This window comes from Miniopterus natalensis, chromosome 13 (assembly GCF_054644295.1).
Source record: "Miniopterus natalensis isolate mMinNat1 chromosome 13, mMinNat1.hap1, whole genome shotgun sequence".
In the NCBI taxonomy this organism is placed as follows: Eukaryota; Metazoa; Chordata; class Mammalia; order Chiroptera; family Miniopteridae; genus Miniopterus; species Miniopterus natalensis.
The window spans coordinates 21832140-21857809 of NC_142093.1; the positions used below are offsets into that span (position 1 = coordinate 21832140).

The following is a 25670-nucleotide window of genomic DNA, read 5'->3' on the forward strand; positions in this document are numbered from 1 at the left end:
AACTCCCTGGTCCTGTGCAAATATATATTTTTCAGTGAACATAGTGCTACTTTAAATCATATTTTTATTATAATTCATAATGTCTAGTTGTCCTTCTTTTTCAAGGACCATGTATATCAAGCCCTTAGAGTGTAATATGATCCCACAGCCAAGGGTTTGTTACTTCTCCCAAGTTAATTTTTTTGTTTATTTGTTTGCTTGCTCCTACTTTATCAGTATGGCTTATTAATTGATAAGTATGGCTGACTAATTTTTGCTCATTCTACATTTCTGCTGTTCTCTGCCTCCCATTTCACAATTTCATTTTAAATGACTGTAAGTTGATGTGATTAGCAGCTGCCTAAACCGTTAGGGTTCACAGACAGGATGCTTATTGGGTTTTCTTCCTGCCTTTTATGAAACCTTGTCCACCCCCATATTTTCACCCTCAGGGCCTTATAACAGAAAAACGTCCCTCCGCTATTAGTGACTTGTTCTGAGCTCACATCCAGGCTACAGCCTGAGATGCTGTGGAACAGCTTTGAGTACCTTAGAGGGGAGGAGATTTTTTCCAAGTTGTCACGTCGTTTCTAAGTACAGAAATAGGTAGGTCGATATTAAGAACTTGACTAATTTGATTCTGGATTTTCATTCTTGCAACTTTTCCTGCTTAGGAAAGATGTTTTTTGATACAATAATTTGTTTATTTAGAAAACAAAAATTTATTGAGCAGTTGCCACATGGCAGGCTTGGGGCTGGAAGGTGCTAAGATGTGGGAAGGCACAGTGGGAGGGTTGGACGGGCAGGAAGGTGGGAAGGATGCACAGCTAAGCTTGTGGGGCACTGAGTGAGATCATGCCAGATGGCCTCAGTTTTCTTGAGAAAGATTCCTCCATAAAACAAAGTCATTTACTGGGAGGGAGGAAAGGATTCAGAATAATTATTCAGGGAAGAAAGACATGGAACCGAGGCAGAAATAGGATTGGTGCACGTTGAGGACCCGCCTGACGATAGTGATTTGAGTTCTTATTGGTTATTTTTCTTCAATGTCTTCAGATGCCCAGAAATAGGAGCAGAGAATTTACATGATAGGGCTGTGAGGACAGTGATATTTTCCCTAACATTTTATTACATAAATTTTCAGATATGCAGAAAAGTCAGGAGAATTTTTCAGTGAAACCCATATATTCCTACCACCTAGATTCTACAGTTAACATTTTACTTGCTTATCCATGTCTTATCAAGTGATGATTGAAGTATCAGTGTTTTATGACAGGCATTTCCAAGCATACATGAAAGTAGAGGGACTGATAGAATGAATGAACCCTCACACACTCATCACCCCGTTTCAACAGTTATTAACTGCGGCCAGTGTTGTTTCACATAACCCCTCATCACCATAATCTTCTTTCTCTTCCCACACTCTCCACTGGGTTAGTTAAAATAGAAGGAGTTTTGTTGGGTGGATTTGTCAGAAGCATAGGAATGTGAAGTAACCACAGGTCTTGGAGCTGGAGCTGTTTTAGGATCAAGCACAGATCCAGGTTGGCGGAGAAGGGAAGAGAGGCCGGGGGAGGACTGGTAAACTGGAATATGATGGGAGGCCTAGGGGACTCAGTTTTGAATGAAGGCAAAGAACTGGAGTGTGAGTAAGGAGAGAGGGAGGTGGAGAGGGGCTGAGATCCGGGTGGACGGTGAAAATGGAGGGATAGCAGATGAAGAGAGCAAGGAGCTGTGGATTAAGGATGTAGAGAGGCAAAGGCAAGAACATGGGTGAAAATCCTGGCTCTGACGCTTGCCGCTGTGTGACCTTGGTAAGTTACAGGCTCTGTGCCTTAGCATCCTCATATGTAAGGCGGGGATAATAGCGCCAACCTCACAGGGCGTTGGAAGGGTTCAGTGAATTACTTAAGCAGGTAAAGTGCTTTAGAACGGTGGCTGGTGCTCATAAACACTTCAGAAATGTTTATTGTTATCACAAGAGTTTCACCTAGATGCTGAAGTCACGATTTGTGGTGGATAAGGCTACAGGTATGAGAATATAGGAAAAGAGAGAAGACCATGAGGGCTTACGCTGTGTGTGATCGCAAAGGCCCATCAGGCTGTGACACACTGTTTGTCTTCAAAGTTTCAAACAGAGCTGATATGAAGTATGTTGGTTTTGGATGCAAGGTAAAAAATGATTCTTTCAATTATTTAGTTCCCCAAAGCCTGGAGGTTTGATATTTCCTTTAAATCTTCTTGAGGATTCTTCTAGTGTAACTTGCTTTATTATGAGTTTTTCAGACTAAGTCACAGTTTTAAGATATCCTAATATTGTCAGATCTACCTATGAAGATAGACAGCATTTTGGAACACAGCTTTTACAGTGAGTTGGCACAGGTCTTTATTCATTTGTAGTTCTTCAAAAGTACCCATTGTTCTGTTTTAAAGATAAATCATCTCGGAAGGATACTGTCTACAGCCTGCTGCCTTATACTCCAGTTTTGATGAGTCTGTTTTTTTGGAGTTTGTTTAAAAGAAGAAAAAAACCCTGCCTAACACAAACTATTTAAAACTTCCAGGATATTTGTCTACAAATATATGTTTCTAAATTTAATTAAACTGAAACATGTCTTGCCAAATGCAACATTTTTTGTTTTCCCTCAAGCAGCATTTTAAGTCCATCAAACTGTGAGATGGTGCAGTTGTTTGCTTAAACCATAACTTTGAAGCCCAAAGGCTGGCTGCTTGTGGGTTTAAACGAAACATGTGTTTTACTTCTCCTTGTGCCTGGTGAGGAAGGAAGCATTTATTGAGTAACTACTATTATTCTTTGTTTACATTTTCTCCTTTGGTCATCACAACAGCCCGATGAGGTGTCCAATAATCCCATGTTACCCACAGAGGCCGAGAGGTTAAGTCAGTCGCCTGAGGACACCATCTGGCATGCGGTAGAATTGGAACTTAAGCCTTGGTCCAGTTGACCTCAAAATTCAGGCCTTTTCTACTGTAGTGACTTGCCTACTATAAAAATCTATTGTGTCAATAATTTATATTCTTCTCAGTGTGTTACTGTCAGAACAGTCCACTCAAATGTAAGTCACTGCAGAGGTCCTGCAAAATCTGTGCCCCCCACTGTCACCTCCTGCCCCTTCCCGATGGCCGCTTGCTCCGTCCCAGACACATGGACGGGCACACACCATCTCAGAGCCTTGGAACTTTGCTGCTTCCTTTGCCTCAGATGACTTCATAGCTCATCTACCTCCTTCAGGGCTTGACTCAGTGTCAGGGAGGCCTGCCTGAGCACTTTATTTTAAATTGTAAAACAGTCCTCCCAAGCACTTCTCCTTTCTTGCTTTGTTTTTCTCCTTAATGGGCAAGCATGATGGCAGGATGCTGGGCTTTCGTTTTACTGGCCAGTGTCTTGGTTTCCAGGTGGTGGGCCTCCCCAGATTGAAGTCCTGACTGTTGCAGGAGAGGCTGGTAGGGTAGTGGGCTCATAAGGTAAGCTCAGCCAGGCACACCGCATTCTGGGTCTGGGCGACAGGGCTTACTGTGAACCTGCCCATTGGCAGGAATAGGGTTCTTGGTGTTTTCCTAGGATTGAAGGTATGCCTGTGGCTGGCAGGCAGAGGATGCCCATCCCTGAGCAGGATGGGGCCGGGGAGGAACCCACAGTAAGGATCTTCATGAGGACACCAAATGATGAAAAACCTACAATATTCAGTAAACATTTTGGTAAATTGTCTTCCACAAAAAAATGCATATAAATGTAAACTTCATGTTCTTGATGAAGGTTTAATTGTCTGTCTCCTCACAAGGCTCTGTGCTCCTTGAGGAAGGAAACTGTGTCTTGTTCATATCTGTATCCCCAGTACCTAGACCAGCTCTGACTATTCAAAAATCAAGAGCTAGATTCAGGTTTTGTCCCAGTCCCTTAACTTAGTTCCTGCCATATAAGAAGTACTCTACATCTAATGCTAGCTTTTAATATTATTTTATTATTTAGTATGAATCCTTCTGGAGGAGACATCAAATGTTTTGAATGAATGAGTTTTTTACATTTGTGAATCACTATAATTCTTTAGGTTTTGATCTTCTCTCATTTCCAACATGGAGTGTTAACCTAGAGAGCTATAGGGTTGCTGGAAATCTATGAAATACGGAAACTGTGAAATATACTTCTGAAACCGCAACTTGTCTTATTGATCTTTGAATCCTCAGTCCCAGGCACAGTACTTGACATACAGTAAACACTTGTTAAACATTGAATGGTGAGCAAAACGTGCTGTGCTACTACTGTAACAGGTAAAGCTTAAACCGCATTTGACAGTCTAGCTGGAATATCACTTATACCTTGAGCGAACTGGACACCTATACAGCTTCAAATAGTGTGACTATGCCATACGTTAAGGTATTAGATTCTGAGCTAGCTACCTTTGTAATTTTCCGAAATATGATTTCAGGTGAAGCATGGCTACTCCAAGAGAGTCTGGTGTACACTTGTAGGAAAAACATTATATTATTTTCGCAGTCAAGAAGATAAGGTATGTATGTATTTTTAATATACTAATTAGAGGAATTTTTGTTTGTTATGCCTTAAAAATTTTTTTCTGTCACTCTTTTCTTGCTAGCTAAAGCTTTTGAATTTTTTTATAGGGGTTGAAATTTTGCATAAAATTTATTACTGAGGTAATCATATACCTATAAGAGTCTTTATTCTTAATTATAAGTCTTTGTAACTTTTAATTAATGCATCTTTTTCTTAGGAAAGTCTTCCTCTGCCCCACTCCCAACCATTAATTTCTCATATTTTCCAGGACTGACAGACTAGATAAGGTTGGATGAAGGGAACAACAAGCCAGGAAAGAAGAGCAGGGAGGAAAAAGGAAAAAGAATCCAGTCCTGTCTCAGGCCCTTGAACCCCTAGATACCACTTATCTATCCATTCATCTACCTATTATAACTTACATATTCATTTTTAACTAATCTTCTTCCCAAAAGAACTTGAGTCATATTTACTTTCAGAATCAAAAGATAGGATATCTAACAAAGGTGAAATGTGTGCCCAATTATTATGGGTACCCCATGTCAACTTTGGGTGGCTGGAGTTATAAAAAACTAAACCACAGTGGACCAAGAATATTCACATAAAATAATGATGCCAGTGGCACAGAACAGCAGCCTGTGACCAATTACTGTGTTAGTGAGACCAAACTTCTTGGTCCAGTGACCATGTGGGTCAGTTGGTTTTTCTCTGTTCCATTTTCACAGACTTCACTCTCAGTTCTGAGTAGCTGCATTTAAAATGCATGCCCTTATTTTCAGTGTTGCTCATGGATGGAAATTAACACAGTGCAGCCATTAAAAATGATACCTCTAAAGTAATGTGGGAAATTGCTCCCATAAATGCTACACGAATAAGCACAATACAAGATTAGATATTCAGCATAATCCCGACTAAATTATAAATCAGGAAAATAGAAGCCACTCTGTGTATTCCAGGTATAATCCTTTTAATATTATAATTTTTTATATTATACAACTTTATATAATAAATAATTTTTTTAGAAAAGTTAATTAATTTTTAGAAAAGTTGAGGGAACCAAGGTCAAGGAAGCTGCCCCTGATGGTATGAGAAGATGACAATGAAAATCTGAACCCAAAGCAGTGAGGTAGCTGGTCCTTAGCAGTTTGCTAGGAAGCCTCTGTGACTCTCACACCAGCCCAGGCATCTGACTACAGCTATCTCAGGAAAATAATGACTTCTCTGTCACAGCTCATGCAAATTCTCTCCTAGGTAAACTCTAACTCAGAACCATACAGGAAAGGGGACTCTGACAAATATAGTTCCCAGCTTCTTTTCTGCAGTTATGGGGAGACTTTTTTAAAAGAGGGTGGTTAGGATGCCGAGTTTATAATGCTTAGTCTGGCACTTCTATGTAAAAATATACATAGCAGAAAGATTGGAAAGAACTACACCGAATGTTGAGTAATTATCTGTGATGGTAGGATTATGATTTTTTTCTTTTTAAAATACCTTTCTATACTTACCAACTTTCTATAATAAGCATGTGTTTTATAAATAAAAAATAATTTAAAATTTGCTTAGTGAAACTTAAATGTTCTCACCATTAATAATAATAATAATAAATCTAATTAAATGGAAAGCATTGGTCACAGAAGAAACAAGTCATAAGAATGTAGATAGATAAGTAAAAATCCTTTATAATTGTTGGAAAAGTGTTGAGACTGCATGCGAGTTAGATAGAATAACCCTACTTCATTTTGTGCTATAGATATTTCAGAAACAATTTGCTTTTAATCTGGATCAGTGTCTTTTTTTTATTCAGTCAAAATATTTAAAAGCACTAGGTCTGTTCATTGTTTAGGGAGCTATGGTGAATCCTTTGGTAAAATAAAAAATAATCTTTAAATATTGGGGTAGATGGAACCTTGATTTTCATATGATTGGATATGCCTAAAGCACACAGTTACAATAGTGTTGTCATGTAGTATCATAGTAGAATTAGTTTTCTTTATCCCATTTTTTAAAACTTGCTTTGTATTTATTAATGTGACTTTCTGCCCTATTATTTGCTTTTGTTTTACTATCTTTCTTTTTCTGAAAGAACACATAAGTTAGTTTTGCATTTTTTCCTTCAGAAGTAAATTTTCTTTATTCAGAGCTCAGAATAATGCTTTGCACATAGTAACTACTCAGAAAAGAATTAAATGAATTAATTTTACTGTTAACCAGCTATTAGGCAGACAATTTGCCTAATATTGCATTTTAGATAAGATAGCCAGGTAAGACCTCACTGAACAGGTGACATTTTAATTGGTTTCTGAAGTAAAAAAGCATTCATTTAAAAAAAGGTGTGCTTTATAAAGGTACGAATGAAAAGGAATATGAAAAATTTTACTAGGAAAAGATTTAGAAAGTGTCTTCCTCACAATTACTAATATTTACTTTAGTTTCCTTTAGGTCAGATCAAACTCTGGGAGGCTAAAGTTGAAGAGGTTGACAGATCCTGTGATTCAGATGAAGATTATGAAGCCAGTGGGCGAAGTCTGTTGTCCACACATTACACCATTGTGATCCACCCCAAAGACCAAGGTCCGACTTACCTCCTGATTGGATCCAAGCATGAAAAAGTATGTAAGGACTTAATGATTAATTTAGAATGATAGAGATTAATGTTATTAAGTATTGGTAATTTTCAAATCATTTTAATGGAAATGAGGAAGAAAACTTTGCAAAAGACTTCCATCTCTCTTTTCAGAGATTCTTTACTTCCCTGGAAACAAGCCTTGTTTGTGTCATTTTTCAATTGTGTTGATAAAAGTAGCCTCAAGGCTGAAATTAGTGCATGAAGGTGTAGGATAACCTTATGTTCAAAATGTGGATCTCTCAGACTGGATCTTTTGGGGTGAATCTAAGGCCTCTAATATTTTTTACTCATTTTCAACAAAGTTTTGGTTTAGATAAAATTGAAAATCAATTATTACATGTGTTATATGTATGTAGTCATATATAAAAATAAATTTAATGTAATATAAAATAAAAATTAATTTGTGATAAAAGAGGCATGAAGTAACAGATTATTCAATACGTAGTATTTTGTGTTCATTATATATTGAGGAAATTGGCTATTTAGGAAAACATTTCAGTTTGTCATCTCAAACATATAACGAAATAATTTCCAGATGAATTTAAAGAAGTTAAATGACATAATTTTTTAAAGAGTTTTTATTTGGTCTTGGAATAAGTACTTTCTAAAAAAAAGTACTTTCTAAAAAAAAGACAATGTAAGAAACAATAGATAAGGTTGATATATTTGACTACAAAAATTGAAATACTTCTTTATATCAAATAAAATCATAAACATATTTTAAAAGGGTAATATAAAAAATAAAATATTTCATGGATGGCTACTATATCTTTAACATATAAACAACTTTTATGAAGCACCCCTTCTTTTTTAAGGCCAAATAATATTCCATTGTATGTACATACCATATTTTCTTTATTCATTCATTTGTCAAGGGACATTTAGATTGCTTCTATGTCTTGGCTATTATGAATAATGTTACTATAAATATGAGAATGCATATAGCTCTTCAAAACCCTGATTTCAATTCCTTTGGCTATATACCCAGAAGTATAATTGCTAGATCACATGGTAGTTCTACTTTTAGTTTTCTGAGGACCCTTCATACTGTTTTCCATAGTGGCTGAAACAATTTACATTACAGCTAACAGTGTACAAGGGTTCCCTTTTCTCCACATCCTCACCAGCATTTAATTGCTTTTTTTGATGAAATCCATTCTAATGGGTATGAGATGATAGCTTATTATGGTTTTGATTTGCATTTCCCTGATTAGTGATGTTGAGCACCTTTTCATATATTGTTAGCCATTTGTGTATCTTCTTCAAAGAAATGTTTATTCAGTTCCTTTGCCCATTTTTAAATGGATTATTATTTTTTTTTTTACTATTGAGTTGGAGCTCCTTATATGTTTGGATATTAACTCTTTATTGGATTAATGGTTTGCAGATATTTTCTCCCATTTTATTAGTTGCCTTTTCATTCATTGATTGTTTCCTTTGCTGTGCAAAACCTTTGTAGTTTGATGTAATCCCACTTGTCCATTTTTGGTTTGTTGCTTGTCTTTTGATGTCTTATCTAAGAAATCATCGCCAAGCTTTGTCCCTATGTTTTCTTTTGGAGTTTTATGGTTTTAGGTCTATGTTTAAGTCTTTATTTCATTTTGAGTTGATTTATGTGTATGGTGTAAGAGAAGGGTTCAGTTTCTTTGTTTTTTTTTGGTTTTTTTTGCACGAGAATATCCAGTTTTCTCAACACCATTTATTGAAGAGACTATTCTTTCCCTGTTGTGTATCTTTGGCACCCGTGTCAAAGATCAGTTGACCGCATATGTATGGGTTTGTTTCTGAGCTCTCTATTATATTCCATTGGCCTCTGCCAGTACCACACAGTTTGATTTCTGTAGCTTTGTAATATATTTTGAATCAGGAAGTGTGATGCCTTCAGCTTTGTTTTTCTTGCTAAAGATGGCTTTGACTAATCAGGGTCTTCTGTGGTTCCATATGAATTTTAGGATTGTTTTTTGTAAAATACACCATTGGGATTTTGATAGCGATTGCGTTAAATCTGTAGATGCTTTGGGTAGTATGGATATTTTAACAATATTAATTCTTCAATCCGCGAACACTAGATGTCTTTCTATTTATTTGTGTCTGCTTTAATTTCTTTCATCAGTGTTTTACAGTTTTTGTTATATAAGTCTTTTACCTCCTTCACTAAGTTTATTCCTAAATTGTTGGGTTTTTTGATGCTGTTGTAAATGGGATTGTTTTCTTGATTTCCACTTTGGATAATTCATTATTAGTGTATAGAAATGCAGCTGACTTTTGTACATTGATTTTGTATCCTGCGACTTTGTTTCATTTATTAGTTCTAACACTGTGTTTGCGGAATCTTTGAGCCCGACCTATAAGAGTATGTCATCTGCAAACAAAGATAATTTTACTTCCTCCTTACCAATTTGGATGCCTTTTATTTCTTTTTCTTGCGCAATTGCTCTGGCTAGGACTTCCAGTGCTATGTTGAGAAGAAGTGGCAAGATTAGGCATCTTTACCTTGTTCCAGATCTTAGAGGAAAAGCTTTCAGTTTTTTACCATTGAGTATGATACTATCTGTGAGCTTTTCTTATATGGCCCTTATTGTGTTGAAGTAAATTCGTTCTTGGTGTTATTTTCTTCTTCAAATTTTCTGGATTTCCTAAGTATTTTGTATGTGTTATTTGTATGCATTGGGAATCAGATTTTAAATGTGATAGAATTTATTGTATTTCTGAAAGGAATATTACTACTGGTTGTATTTATTCAAGTCTCTTAACATTACTTTCCTTAACTTTATCATGCTTTTCTAAGAAACATCTATAGAAAATAATAAGAATGTGAACAGTGGGAAATGGTACTATGAGCACAATTCAAGTGAGCCTACTTCAGAACTGTTTGAATAAGTGGCTTACTTTTAATTATCATTTAAAAATTAAAAAGTTTGGTTTTTTTTAGTGTCAAAGTTTTCTCCTGTTTATGCAAATTGTTGTTTTTTTCCTTAAATCACCAAAAATTATATATTGGTTAACATCTCTAATAATGTTTTGTTTTTAAGGACACTTGGCTTTATCATCTGACTGTTGCAGCTGGAAGTAACAATGTAAATGTTGGATCTGAATTTGAACAACTCGTTTGTAAATTGCTAAATATTGAAGGGGAACCTTGTAAGTTCATAACATAGAAGGATTTATAGTTTATGAAATGGATGCAAACCCCTTTAGACTAATGGAGTTTTTACTTTGTGGGTTCATTTCCCTGCAGTGTACCTACCGTTTCACTGGCTTGGCTTGTCACGGGCCAGGATTTTCACTGTGGTTCTTTGGCTTCAGGGACACCATCATTCCCTGAAATTCCCTGTCCTGTGACACCTCTGCCTTTGCTCACATTACCCCTCTGCTAGAAATGCCCCTCTTCGTTCAGATTCTTCACCAACCTGGTAAAATCCTACCTACTTTAAAAGCTCCCTCAGCTAGCCCACTCCAACTCAACATCTGGTGAGAAAAGGTCCTTTTTTTCTTTTTAATCTTTACCCAAGGATATTTTTTCCATTGCTTTTCAGAGAGAGTGGAAGGGAGAGAGAGAGAAAGATCGATGTGAGAGAGACACATTGATTGGTTGCCTCCCATACGTGCCCCGACCTGGGCTGGGGATTGAGCCTGCAACTGAGGTGCGTGCCCTGGATGGGAATTGAACCCAAGACCCTTCAGTCCGTGGGCCAACACTCTAATCACTGAGCCAGACCAGCTAGGGCAAAGATTCTTAATAAATGTTAAAATTATGCCCCAATGCACTTTGCTGTTTAACTCTTTCATAGCATTTGTTGCTTTGCATTGAAATTATTTTTTATGGCTAAGGTTTTCCTATTGAGAGTCTAGATTTTGTGTTATGCTTTACTTAATTACAGAGATCACATTTTATTTTTAGAATCCAGCATAGGAGTTTAATAAATGTTGATGTGAGGAATGACTCCAAGTTCTTTCTCATTCTATCTCCTCCTACCTTGGCTTCTCCTTTCCAGATCTTTCTGCAGCTCCTTCTAATGTATAATCATCTCTCTACCTGGGTCACCAATCTTTAGCACATTTAAGCAGCATAATAGTGCCCTGGTAGACTTGTTTCAGCCAAGAATATTAGGAGCAAACTCTTCTAGATTTAATTTCTCTGAAACAGAGACATGAGAATCCCCAGTGGCCAGGAAAATGAAATGAAATAATGTTGCCAAAGGTTTTCATGACCTTTGTGACTTAAAGTTGTGAGCCAGGCCTCAGTGAGCTAATTTCTAACGGGTTAGTAAATGGGAGGCCAAAATAAGTGATTCTTTCTGTTTTCTGTTCATATTTTATTCTGCATTTAGCCTCTCAGATATGGAGACACCCAGCTTTGTGTCACAGCAAGGAAGGAATTGTTTCCCCTCTGACAACACTACCTTCTGAAGCTCTACAGACAGAGGCTATTAAATTATTTAAGGTAACATTTTATATGGAGTTATATGTTATTAAAATTTTAACTTGAAAAAATAAAAATAATTTAGGTTATAAACTTTCACTTTTTCCAAGAAAATTCAAAATGTGATGATGATTATGATGACGATGATGAAGAAAATCTACTGAAATAAAATTAGGTGAATTTAATTTGCTTTCTGAGTGAGGATTTGGCATTTACTGAAATAAACTGCATATGGTTTGGGCAATGTGAAACACTTAATATCAGAAAACTCATTTTCCCATTAACCTCTCAAGTGGAGGAATTTCTCACATCACACCCACGTCAGGGTTGGGAGAGGGATCAGCACCCTTCCTCTTCTCCAGTGCTACTCTCAAATTCCTTATTCAGCTTCTATTACAAACTGCTGAGCACTTGAAACTTACCATTCAACTGTGTCACTCTTTATCCCATCTCTGTCATTAGTCAGTGTAGGTCATTTCAATGCTGTTTAAACTGTCCCAAAGCATAGAAAAAGGAAATCCCCCAAATTCTGGGGGGGGGGGGTTAACTTTTTCAAACAAATGAGCAGAGAAAATATGAGGTCCAAGGTACCCGTCATCCAGCTCCGTGGCATCAACACATGGCCAGTTTTGTTTCAGTTTCCTCATCTCCACTGCTCCCCAACATTGGATTATTTGAAGCAATTCTCAGTCATCATATCACCAGAATCTTTTTGTGAAGTATTATTTTGAAAGCGAACCCCAAAAATGACTACAAAACAGAGCAGTTCATGCAAAAACTAATAAAACATTAGTAAACAGAATCCAGCGTCATATTACAAGAATGCTATCGTGTGACTAAAAGAGATTTATTACAGGGAATTAAGGATGGCGATATATTAGAATATCTATTACCATTATTTGTTAAGTAGACAGTCATCTCTATAGATGCTGAAAAAGCATGACAAATTTAACATTCATAAAATAGTGATAGATACTTTCTTAACATGATAAAATGTAATGGTGGAAATCTTTTTCATTGATCATCTTATGATGTAGTTCTTGGGCAGCAATGCTTTAGGTTAGAGACTAAAGTTATTTTATTATATTCTGTCCTCAGAAGAGATAAAGACTACCTACTGTATAATGACATAATATTAAAGCGAACCATTGGTGCTTATCAACACTAATGTTTCTTAATAGATATTGTGTTTATTTAATCAGATTTTAAATCTGTTCATTCATTAAACATTTGCTCTGTCACTCTGTGCTGTGTAGAGAATAAAAAGATAAATAAGGCAGTTTCTGTCCTTATGAAGTTTATAGTGGACAAGAGATCATTAATGTGCTGTATACCGTTAAACTGAATGCATATTCTGCCCTTGGTGGAGTGTTCTGTTAAGTGTCAGTTAGGTCAAGTTGGTTGATAGCGAAGCGTTGTTCAAGTTTTCTAAATCCTTACTAATTTTCTTTCTACTTGTTCTCGCATTTACTGAGAGAGGAGTATTTGAAATCTCTAACTATAATTGTGCATTTGTCTATTTCTCCTTGTAATCCTATCAGCTTTTGCTTCATATATTTTATTAAGTACATAATCATTTAAGATTGTTATATTTTCTAGATGAACTGACCCCTTTATTATTATAAAGTGACCCTTTTTATCTTTGGCAGAATTCCTTGCTCTGAAATCCACTTTGTCAGATATTAATGTAGCCACTCTGGATTTCTTTTGATTAGTGCTACCATAATATATCTTTTTGATCCATTTTGGGGGAAAAACAACTATTGGTAAAAAGAGAATCAATATAATTCATGCAGAATAAATCTAATCATTCCATACCTTTTTATTTTTATTTTTTGCTTAATTCAGACGTGCCAGCTTTTTATAAATGCCGCAGTTGACTCCCCTGCAATTGATTATCACGTATCTCTAGCCCAGAGTGCTTTGCAGATCTGCCTGACACATCCTGAGCTACAGAATGAAATCTGCTGTCAGCTCATTAAACAGACAAGACGGAGACAGCCACAGAATCAACCAGGACCATTGCAGGTATATAGTGATACATATACATGCAATTTAAAATGATGTTGCTGTCTTGATTGTAAGAATGATGCATATTCAATATAGACATTAGGAAAATACAAAAAGTGTGGAAAGGAAAATAGTTATTAATGTTTTGATGTATGTCCTTTCAGTTTATAGATTTACATGTTTCTGTAGAAATGTATGTGTATATATTTCTACACTCTCACATTTTCACATTACTAGTGTTTCAGTGTGCATTCTAATTTTTTAAAATTATAGAACATAATCATTTCCCCTGTATTCTTCAACATTCTTCAAAACATTAATGTTTGCATTAATATCAGTTACTATATACATTTAGGTTTCTTGGATGTAAAAGACAACAGACAGGCTTATTTACGATAAAGATTGACTTTTGTCAGGTAAGATTCTATTCTAGGATGTGACTTCTGCCATAAACTGCTTTTAGTTATAAAGTTTTAATTTCAGAGCATGCTTTGCGGTTATGTTAGGTCTGAGTTTGCAAGGCCGTCATGCAGGCCTCCCCTGAGCTTGTCGGGTTAGTGTTTGGCCCCTTTTTGTTCATATATTTCCCGTTTGGTCATAAATTAATTCAATGGATATATTGATGGCCAACCGTTTGGTTGCGTAATGAGGTCCCACCGTTCTGGGAAGGCTTGTTCCTGGGAAGTTTTAGTGTTAGCATTTGTCTTGCTAAGCAATGGACCATTGGGGATGAGGGAAGACCGTAACCTTGGATGGAAGTCAAGGCTGAATTTTTTTCCCTCCAAAGTGAAAGGTAGGTAATGGGAGGCAGTCAGGTCTCATGAGCCTTTATTAAGAAAAACATGATGAGTTATTTTTAATTTGTAAGTTATTATGATTCAGGTTTTGTTGCCTGTCTTATTTATATTTTGTTTTTTAGTATGATATTTACTTATAGTTTAAAGGCATAACATATTTTTTTAGTGTTTATAATTCAATTATGAGATGGGTTTTGATTTATTATGGCCCATTTATTTCCCATTGGAAACATTTAAGTGCTGTTATTAATTTGATTCCCGCTACTTGTGTAATTAGAAGCTATAATTTTGTTTTTGTAATCGGGGCTGTGAGAATATAATGCTGTAAATTACAATTATTATTTAAAATTTCAGACGCCAAGAGAACAGTAAGAGTTTTATAAGTAAAATTGTTGGGCCTTAGTAGCAGTTATAGAGGGCCATGTTTTTATAGTCATTGCAGTTTTTATTGGAGTGGATATATTTAGTAGTCTTTATTGGTTTAGAGAATAAATATATTTTCATAATTAGGCTTTGGTGTTTATATATAAAAGTAATAAAATATTTGTTAACTAACTTATTGTAATAGCATTTTTTATTTTAAAAGAGAAAGCATAAAGAGTGTTATTTAGAATATAAAAAGTTATTGTATATGTCTAATAATTATTAACAGTTGGGCAATATACATAGTTTGAGAAAAATGTAAAGAATAAGTATAGTAATTGTTAATATTAGTAGTAATAGTAATTTGTAGGCGTACTGGCCTTGTTGGTGTCTTGAGATGGCTGGCTATTTTTTATGTTTGGGCTTTTTATCCTTGAAAAGTTTTGACTTCCACTGGAGACAGAGGTGAGTGTCCGAGACAGGGGCACACATCTCCTCCTCCTTTTTAATACAGCATTTAAAAAAGTACTGAAGCAATACTTGCTTAATGGAAAAGATTAAAGTAGGAAAGAATACAGAACAGAGCGAAGGAAAAGGAAAAGTCACATATGATCCTATTACCTAATCTCTGTTAATATTTATATACTTGCCCCTTACGTATGTATGTATATGTGTAAGTATGTGTAGGTATTTTGGATTTGTTTTGGGGTATATGATTTTTTACTGTGTTTCAGTCTGTCCTTTCACAGAGCCATTACTTATATTTCCATGAATGAGTAAATACATAAATGAACAAAAAGGAGCAGTGTTCTCAACCTTTGATGTCAAAAAGGATTACCATATCTCCATGTCTTTGGGTATCTCAGCCGTAGACAACTATATACATTAACTGGATGGATTATGGATCTGACCCAATGTGGCTTTTTAAATGTTTTTATGCATTATAAATGCTCTAAGAAGATAATGTATATGTGGAAGAAGCAAACACATTTGGGGTCAAGAAAGGCTGCAAAAGCCCTTGCTGGTTTGGCTCAGTGGTTGGAGTATTGGCCAGAGACCAAAGGGTCCCAGGTTTGATGCCTGGTCAAGGGCACGCACCTCAATTGCGGGCTCGATCCCCGGCCCTGGTTGGGGCGTGTGCGGGAGGCAACCAGTCAGTGTCTCTCTCACAACGATGTTTCTCTCTCACTCCCCCTCCTCCCTCTCTTCCATTCTCTCTAAAAATCAATGGGGAAATATCCTTGGGTGAGGATTTAAAAAAAAAAAAAAAAAGCTACAAATTACTAAAATAAACAAAACATTGAAAAACCAAAAAAAAAATAATAAAAAAAATGCAAGGCTGTCGACTCTGTGAGTCAGACTGGCTGACTTGGATCGCGGTCGGCCACATTGGCGTCTAACCTGTGCCGTTTCTCTTTGCCCAGGCCTGGCAGCTCTTGGCGCTCTGTGTTGGGCTCTTTCTTCCCCACCACCCTTTCCTGTGGCTCCTCAGGCTCCACCTAAAGAGGAATGCGGACTCCAGGTGTGCAGAAAACTCGCCAGCCAAACCTTTAATGTGACCTCCGAAAGTCTACCACAGATCATAAGTATTTAGTAACCTACCAGGCACATTTGTAGAAGAATGTGTGGAACAAACGTTGGTGCAGGGAACCTTTGATTGTCATTTATGTGGAGCTTGGAAAACATTTTCTTTGTTATGTTAAATATCTTATGGAAGATTGCAGTGAAAGCTTGAAACCTGACAAAGAATATTTTTAAGTGAAAAGTCTGTGTATTTCAAGTATGAATGACTTAGCATTAGTTATTGTTATAACAGCAACTATTTTGTTTCCTTAGTTTTCCCTTACTGTTTTTCTCCACATTGAATTATTTTATGTGGAAAACTTCCCTGATGGTCTTCCCTCCACTTACACTTGAGTGTATTTGAATTACTTCAGAATTTTTATTTCCTTGAAAAAAGACATTTGAAATCCAACTGTCACAATGGCTTTCTACATTGGGGCCCAGGGCACCCAGCCAAGGGTTATCAGGGTTATTTTGTCCAAGGGGTTGATGTTAGGGACTCAGACAAACAAATAAACACACAGAGAGAGACAGAAAACAACTTTGAAGCAGTAGAAAAATGTTCTCCAGTTCATATGTTTTGGGGACTCTGTGGTGAAGGTCATGTGACTTCAGTTGCAATCAGCGACAAATCACCCAAAGGGTGAGAATTTAAAGTCTGCCTAAAAGACACTTTATAAATATATTTAGAGGTGTTATCCATCTGCTTGTATTTACAGAGTAAAAATTACATTTAACAAGTGAGGGCAAATAAGATCTCTAGCTTTTACATTTACTTTCTCTAGTGGTTTTGTTTAATGCTTCACATTTTTTAAGGCATTCATGTTTTATAGGGTAAGGAGGAAAATATATTTCTGTTTGAAGGTATATTTTATTACCTCGTTTAGCAGTCAAACACTAACCTCCAGTTTCTTGAAACAAGAACTCTGCAACATCATGCATGTCTTAAGTTATATTATCCTACATACAGTTACTATATATTGACTGTATAATGACTGGTAATTTTAAATTCATCTTGTGACTATAATAATACAGTAAAGATGAAGAATACTTTGTGGGGAAGTTTCATTCAATCAGTGGCAAAAGCAAAGAAACTAGAATTAACAGGACTAATATCACTGACTTAAACAAATCAGGCAGCATTGGTGTGTCCCAAACCCAAGGCACTGCCTGGGTGGGGGTAAGAAGGTCAACAAAGCACTGTCCCTGCCACCACTGGGAGCAGATGCACAGGTAAAGAGCAATAATACAAGGCAAAGCCCTGAAGTGTGGGTACCAAGAGTGTATTGGGGGTAATTTGATTGTTTTTTTCAGAAGTCCTAATCTTTTAGAGATTTCTTTCATTTGAGTTTCCCCAGAAGCAGTCCCTGAGAGAAGGATTTGAGTGGAAGTAGTTTATTTGGGAGATGCAGTAAACACTGGTAAGGGGGTCATATTATGGACTGAATTGCGCCCCCCCAAAAAAGGAAAAAAAAGAAGGTAGAATCTGAGAAAAGATACAGAGGTTTAATAATAACATGCAAAAAGAAACATTACTGTCAAAATTTGCATAGTACTTTGTAATAATGTACACCAAGGAAAGCTTTCTTAACGGGTTTACCTATATTAGGTTGTCTTAATTAAATTCGTTCTTAGGCTTTATCTTAAGTTTTGTGTTATAGGACAGAATTTGGAAAATATGCCATTTATTGCCAGCGATGTGTAGAAAGAACACAACAGAATGGAGATCGAGAAGCAAGACCCTCAAGAATGGAAATTCTTTCAACCCTCCTTCGAAATCCTTATCACCATTCTTTGCCCTTCAGTATCCCTGTGCACTTCATGAATGGGATATATCAGGTAGGTTACGCTTTCTACCGTGAAGAAAACATGCTTAGCCTGCATCTTATGTGTAACCTCTGGGCAACAGAGAAATGAGACTGTCCCCCTACCTTTGTCAGCAGCTGGCCGTGATAAACTTGCAAATATGTTAGATCTTTTATCAGAACAGCTGAGTTTTCAAACAGCTTTGCTAAATAAAAAGAATTCACACTAAAAACAAATCTAGACTGAACCAAGTAAAGGAGGAGTTTCCCTGCCCTCACAGTTCTGATGGAAAAAAACAAAAATACTTTGGTTGAGGTCACCAGTGCACCTGCTAGGTGAGGAAATAATTACTAACATTGGGTGTGTACAAGGTTAGTCTCTTGAAAGTCTCCAAATCTCAGGAATTATCTGGGAAAGCTTATGTGGGCCCTCCCAACTCTCAGATCTATAAGCTCGCTTATTAAGTGAAGCAAACATGCTCGTTCCAAAGCCAGCGATTAGTCTTTGTAGCCATAAGCCTTTTATCACAGAATCAGACACTTAACTGCATATTAAAGAAACAAACATTATATGCATAAACGTTCATTTAAGTACATTTCTTGCTTATTTTTTTTCATTTGCTTGAAGATTACATATTGTGCTGTAGTTCTTGGTTTGCTTTTAATGAGCAGACATATCTCTGCAAAATGTTTATGGCTGTCAAATAATCTGCCTCTTTTGAATTCATGTCAGTTGGCTGAAGCCAAGACTGCTGAATTCTTACAGCAAGCTAATTACTAAGGCAGTGTTAGGTTTCTCCAGTGGCGCTTTGGGTGGGGGGCGGGGGGAGTTAAAGCACCCAGATAAATATATGTTACCATTAATCATGCATCAAGTATGTCCTGTTCCCCCCCGAAATCTGTTTGAAATGTCCATACTTTTTAATTCAGAGAACGACTTTGTGTTCTCTGCTCAGGTAGTTGGATTTGATGCCTCCACCACGGTGGAGGAATTTCTAAACACTCTGAACCAGGATACAGGAATGAGGAAGCCAGCCCAGTCTGGATTTGCGCTGTTCACCGATGACCCTTCTGGCAGGGACTTAGAGCATTGTCTTCAAGGAAACATCAAGGTAAAAGCAAGTCCTTCTAAGGAGGCACACTTGGCAAACGAAGAAGCCACTATTTGCTATTTGCAGCAAGTTTAGTTCAGGAGTTCAAAAAAAAAAAAGTAAGCAATTTAATTCTCACAATAAAAAAAACAACTTGCAGGACTTTGTTGAAGCTGTAGAATTCTTAATATACAACCTGCACACACATGTACTCCATGTTGAAGAGAGGGAAAGGATTCACAATGGTAATAATACCCTACATGTTAGGGTAATAGGGGTGGAGGTGTGGAAGCTGTAGTAAACAGGCTTTCCGTTTTACTCATTTGCTCAGCAATATTTACTGAACTATTTATCGTGTCCCAGAACCTGGACTGGACCCTTTGGCAATACAAAGAATGATGAGAAATAGCCCCTGCCCATGGCACGCTTATAATTTGTTTAGGAAAGAGCAGCCTTGTACTCTGATAACTTTAAACTAGAGTTGAAACTGTAAACTAGATAACTTTAAACTAGAGTTGAAGTGATCAGTGTTTTAAGAGTGCTGCGAGCATTCCACAGAGCTCCAGAGAGATGAAGCTCAGCATTGGAAACTAGGGAAGACCCGAACTGGGCTTCGATGTGGGTAGAAAGTGGACCCGGGGAACTAAACAAGGGATTCCAGACATAAGGAGAATCGTGAGCAGAGACAGAATTGGAAGATTTTTAAACAGTCTTTTCTAGGTCGTAGTAAAATAACTTTAATAAAGGTTCTAGTGATGGCAACAATTAGAAATACAGACTTACAGAACCAAAAGGAACATTAGAGAAGCAAAAATTTGCAAATGAGGAAACTGCGGCGCAGAGAGGGAAATGATTTACCCCAAGTCAAACAGCTAGAGCTGGGTCTGAACCCTGCTTTCCTCACTTGATGTGGTCTTTATTGCTCTTGAGAATAAGTGCCTTGTTACGGGGTGAAGGTGTTTCTGGGATTTGGAGATGACGGAATTGCGGCAGAGCAGGGGAAGAACTAGACTGGTAAGGAAGAGCTCACAGGCTTAGAGCACATGCAACATCAGTAACTCACAAAGCCTGGCTCCACTTGCAAAACAACCCGGTGGGGCTCCGTGGGGTTCTGCAGAATACTGTAAACGCTCTTACTTAGTTCATTAGGCATGTTAGTTAATAGATATGGTTTCCCCCCACATCCCCTTGCATATATTTTCTACTGCATATTGAGAAATTTAGGTAAGTGTCTTTTTTTCTCCAGCTCCAAGGATATCCTCTTCAGTTCAACAAATCCAAATGTAAATTATTGAGACAGACATTCCTAGAACTGTTGTTAATAAATTAGTCAAGAAGATAAGCTAGTATTTTTGGCTGACTGGAGCTAAGTAATTATCAGGGGCTTTGTTGAATAGCTGCTTACCGCATATTTTTGAAAACTTTTATTTATATTTCTGTAAATGACCAGTTAAATAAACAAACATTTATTTGGTTCCTGAAGAATTTTTGTTCTTTCTCAATCAAAGAATGTTAAGATGGTATTCCAGATTTCTTTGCTACAACTTCAGTTATTCCAGTCTTTATAAACACAAGAGGTAGAAAAGTTGCTTCTTCAGTGACTAAATCATGAAAAAATTCCTGGAATCCTCTTGTTTCCAGTTTCCTGCAATCCTTCATTAAAATTCTTTTTTGAGTAAAAAATGCATTGCCACAGTCCAAGGTTAATGTGTGTCCAAAAGGATAAGTGGACCAAAGAGCAGTTTATAATTAAACCCTAAACTCAAGAGCTGCACAGAAACTTAAAACCAAAAACTTCAGTCCATTTGGTTTGATCACGTTAACTGGAGATATTTTTCAGTGTGCAGACATGCTTGTCTTCAGAATATACCAATTTTGAAAAGTATTATAAATTTCCATTTTTCACCTTTCTTCTAGATTTGTGACATTATTTCTAAGTGGGAACAGGCTTCCAAAGAACAGCAGCCTGGGAAATGGGAAGGTACGAGAACTGTTCGTCTAACTTATAAAAACAGGTGTGTAATACCAGCGCCAAATGCCAAAGTAGGAGTATGCACGTATCTTCCAATCATGCACCTGCAATTCAGCTTCCTGCTGAAGAGCCTTAAAAGTTATATTTATCCATATATTTTTTTCTATAAATGATAACTCTACTGCAGGAAGAAACTGTCACATAAAATTTTATTTCTAATTCTTGTCCCTTAATGTCATGAATAATTATATTATATAAAAATATGCATTTGGACAAAGATAAGAAAATTGCAGGAAAAAACAGCTGATGTCTTAGCGTAGGATGCATCTTCCACTTTCAGATTTTTTAACATTATTATCACATTTTTCATAAAGACTGAATAGTACAAATCTGTAGTAAGAAGAAGTATTTAATTACCCAACCCTCTTAAAAGTGATATATTCATATTCGTTCATTCTCACTTTCATTCTGTCTCTCTCTCTCTCTCAGTATTTATTGAGCTTCAACTATAAGCCAGGCACTTAGCTAGATGCTCTGAATAAAATAATAATAAAAACAGACACAAACACAGTCCCTGATCTTTTGGAATTTACAGGCTAGTGAGGAAGACAGTTGTTAACCATACAATAACTCTACTGAGTATATAATTACACATTAAGTTCTTTGAAAGAGAAGAGGGTGGTTCTGAGGGAGCACCAGACTAGAGCCTGCCCTACCCTGAGACATCGGGGGGCTCTGAGGAAATGCTGTGCCAAGGTCAGAGGAGGGCTGGGGCTGGGAGCATTCAGCTGGGCCGAGAATGATCAGCAGCCTGTGGTGGGAGGTTTCTCAGCGCTTCAGAAATTGTTAAAAAGCCAATGAGGCCAGAGCATACACCTTCTCAACAGATAAAACTGTAATACACTGTGGCATATGGTCAGAAACCAGATTTTCTATTTGTCTCTCTTTTTAAATACCATCTTCCATGTATTAGCAGAAAGTGACACTTAATAAACAGTGTTCACTGACCAGGTCATATTAACTATACAAAAAAAAAAAGTTATTGTGCTGGTTTTATTTAGGTCTTATACCCTATAAAATCAGGAATCTGAAATATCAGACCAAGAACCTAGAGGAATTATTGGTGTTGCATTGACTTCTTTCCAAGGCCTATTTTTGGAATGCTAGAAGTAAAGACACTAATATAATATAAATAATGTATTGGCCTTTGATCCAGTTCAGGATTTCTTCTTCTAATAACCTATTCCCCAGAAACACCCACATAAGTGGGCAAGAGTATTCCAGCATTTCCCAGTATCTTCTTTGTCATATATTTTTAGATTAGTAAAAAATAAGTGTTTTGGGGAGGGGGTGAGAGGGACTTATAGCATATTGATTACTAGGGGAACTGTTAAATAAATATGTGCATTCATATTTCGGGCTCCACTTTTACAGTCTGCACTAAAGAGCCCACGCTGTTTGAACAGGCTCCTTTGGCGTGGATAATGGTGGTTGTGCACCATTGGAGCTTCTCTACTCGGGCTCATGGGCAAGAGTTCTGAGTACAGTACCCAAGAAGGTGACTGTTAAGCTTTGGTATCTAAGGTTTAAAAATTATGCTTTTCTAGAGATAAGCAAGATTACTTAGATAATGGAAATCTAATAGGCCCTACTTCTGGAGCGACCTGTTTCCTCGGATGACAGCCTTTATGTGTGGCCCTTTGGTGACTGGAAGAAGAGCAGGATGGAAGACTTGGAGCTTCCAGATGGTGGTTTTAGTTCTGTGATCACTGGAGCAGTAATTTTCAACATGTGGGCCCCTGACCTAAACTTCAGCATCACATGGAAACACAATAAGAATACAAATTATTAAGGGGCACGTCAGCCTCCGTGAGTCCGAATCTCTGGAGTGAGACGCAGGCGTCCGTGTTCTCGCAGCCCTGCAGATGGCTCTGATACGTGCTGGCTTCTGAGAAGCGCTGAACTGGCGTCCACACTGCTGCCCCGTCTCTTCTTGATCTTACCTGGAGAGGGAGCCAGCCCCTGACCTGATGTGCTGTACATCATCACGTAGAATAGGTTCAAGAATTCTTGTTTGCTTTCGTTGGCACTAAATGGAATTACTTTCATGACAGTGGCTTTGACATCCGAAAAAAAGCAACTCAACCAAAAGGTTTAATTTTTAACAGAAGTCTGACACGCTGAATAGCCCCAGCTCTGAGAAAGTACAACATTTCTAAATATGGTCTTGCTTTGCGTGTGTGTAGAAACAGCTTAGACAACGAGCCCTAATTTCCAGTGGCACAGTCGGGAGGGGAGCCGGCTGTGGCCTATCATGCCAGCCCCGGACTAGCACCCCTGTAATAAAAACTGAAATGCCAGCTTTTCATCATGGAATTTTCACTTATATTTAGGAATGTAAGTTATGGCCTTTTCATTATTTAGATTCAGAGGTTAAAGGTCTAATTAATAGATTTAAAACTTGTTTGCATAGATGACCATTTGTAAACTAATGTTTAAATTCTATTCATATTTAGGCTGCTTATTTAATTTGGTTTCTTGTTGTGTATTTGACATCGCAAGGTCAAGGCATGTTTTTAAGCAAACACATCTGGCAAGGATCCTTCCCTAAAGAGGTCAGCTCTTCCTTACCCCTTGTTGAAATCAGAGATCATTTTCAGTAGTCCTCTGTCCTTATTTTCTGGAGCACAGCTTAACATTCCTGTCTCTGCCACCTTTAGCTGACTGTAAGAGTGCCTATATCCATTTGCTCCTAAGCCAGGAAGCATCTTGACAGTTCATCTAATTTATCCCATTTTTTCCAGCAATGGTAACACCAAAAAAATTCCAGCATGAAGAGACTCTTATAATTCTAAATACCCCTAGAGAAGAATGCTAATAATAATAACCAACACTTAGCATTTACCACACACTAGGCCCTGTGCTGAGCTCTTTGTATGTCTCATCTTATATAATCCCAACAGCATTATTATCATCTCCATCTCATAGATCAGGAAACTGAGGCTTTAGAGAGTTAAGTCATTTGCCCAGGGCTACAAAAAGGGGATCTTTCAGGCTTTTTTGACAAAGAAGTCCCATATTTAGCAGTCCCCACTACCATTCATTTATCCATTCATGCAGTGAACATCTGTTCCGTGTCTGCCAGTGCCGGGCCTTGTTGAAGCCCCGGGATTCAAAGGTAAATAGAGTTTCCCCACTCTTTAGAACTCTGCAGTGTGCAGGGAGAGACAGGCATGACATCTTAGCAATGTGATGAATGCTGTGCCAGGGCCAGCACGGCAGGGTAGTGAACATGGGCTCTGGAAAGACACTGCCTGGGTTAGAATCCCGGTTCCCCCTCTCACTGTGTGGCTTTGAGCAAGTCACTTACCATCTCTGTGCCTCAGATGCCCTCTACGTGAAATGGAGATGAAAACAGTACCTCCTCTAGGGTTGCCTGAAGGACTAAATGTCGGCAAAGGCAAAGCTCTTGGATCAGAGTCAGCCACAGTTAATGCCCCCATATGTACAAGCTGTGGTGGGAACAGAGAGGAGGCTTCAGAGGGCTGCCGTCTGAGCAGGTGACGTGAGCGGTGGCCGCTGAGGCAGGAAGAGGACAGGGAAGGGGGTCACAGCTGCAGTTCAGTGGAGTGTCATCAGCAGGCCGCGGTGGGCAGAGGAGGGAAGGGGCGTGGAGAGCGAAGGCAGGCTCAGCAAGTGTGCAGGATGAGACCAGAGGCGGCAGGGAACGGGTGCTCCGAGGAATGAAGTGTGCAGCCGGTCGGAGCGCCCTGCTGCATTGGGAGCAGTGTACACGCACGCAGGGGGCCTGGGCCACGCGGAGCTGTCACTTCCACCCCGCAGCACTCAGCTCCCTGGTGTCAAGCGAGGAGACGACATTGGGGGAGTCCCCTGCTAGCTCACGCGCCCTGCCTGCTGTGGGAGGGGCCCCCTTCTCTGCTTCAGGCCTCGTCGGGACTGGGGAACTAACTGGGCATCCCCGGAGAGGCGCAGAGCACAGTCTCCTGGCGCCTTTCCTGTTCAAGGTCCGTGGATTTGAGTTTCTGGCTCCTTGGTCATTTTTGTGACTTTTTAGTCTTTCTCCACATTCTCTCCAAGTCACTGTGTAATTGTCAGAGTCCGAACTGTTTCATTAGGGGCTTAAGCCTATGATTCCTGCATGTCGTATTTCTAGATAAGTGTCTGGGATTGTTTTTCCTTTTTTTGCTTCTAGTGGCTCATTTTCCTTCCCAGGTTCAATTTCATTCGCACGCCAGAAGTGATGGAAATGTATGGTAGAGCTCTTCTTGCCTGTAGCCATTTGTACATTTGGTCCCCCCCCCCCCCCTCCCCCAGGGTTCTCCTGCAAACCTTTATGGAGAACGATCTCGTGGTAGCACTTAGCTAAACCCTCGTGGGTTACGGTGGGGAATAGCCCTTAACGTAAGTGGAGGCAGAAAGCTATGTACAAAAATGTTAGTGGCCGGGAGGGAGAGCTTTCCTTTCAGCGTTATCCTCTGTCTCATATCAC

At 38.1% G+C, this 25670-nt stretch overlaps 1 protein-coding gene across 3 annotated transcripts in view; it reads left to right on the top strand.

Annotated features, from left to right (window-relative positions):
- Window positions 1-25670, top strand: part of PLEKHH2 (pleckstrin homology, MyTH4 and FERM domain containing H2) — a 71399-nt gene that overhangs the window by 33412 nt on the left and 12317 nt on the right. The window contains exons 15-23 of one of the 3 annotated variants that reach the window (XM_016204108.2): window positions 4428-4508; window positions 6940-7119; window positions 10169-10277; window positions 11468-11580; window positions 13408-13587; window positions 16154-16251; window positions 17954-18131; window positions 19054-19209; window positions 21106-21203. In XM_016204108.2, the coding sequence (XP_016059594.1) occupies window positions 4428-4508; window positions 6940-7119; window positions 10169-10277; window positions 11468-11580; window positions 13408-13587; window positions 16154-16251; window positions 17954-18131; window positions 19054-19209; window positions 21106-21203 (1193 nt within the window). The remainder of the gene's footprint in view (window positions 1-4427; window positions 4509-6939; window positions 7120-10168; window positions 10278-11467; window positions 11581-13407; window positions 13588-16153; window positions 16252-17953; window positions 18132-19053; window positions 19210-21105; window positions 21204-25670) is intronic. The other 2 variants (XM_016204109.2, XM_016204110.2) reach the window with 2 other exon arrangements.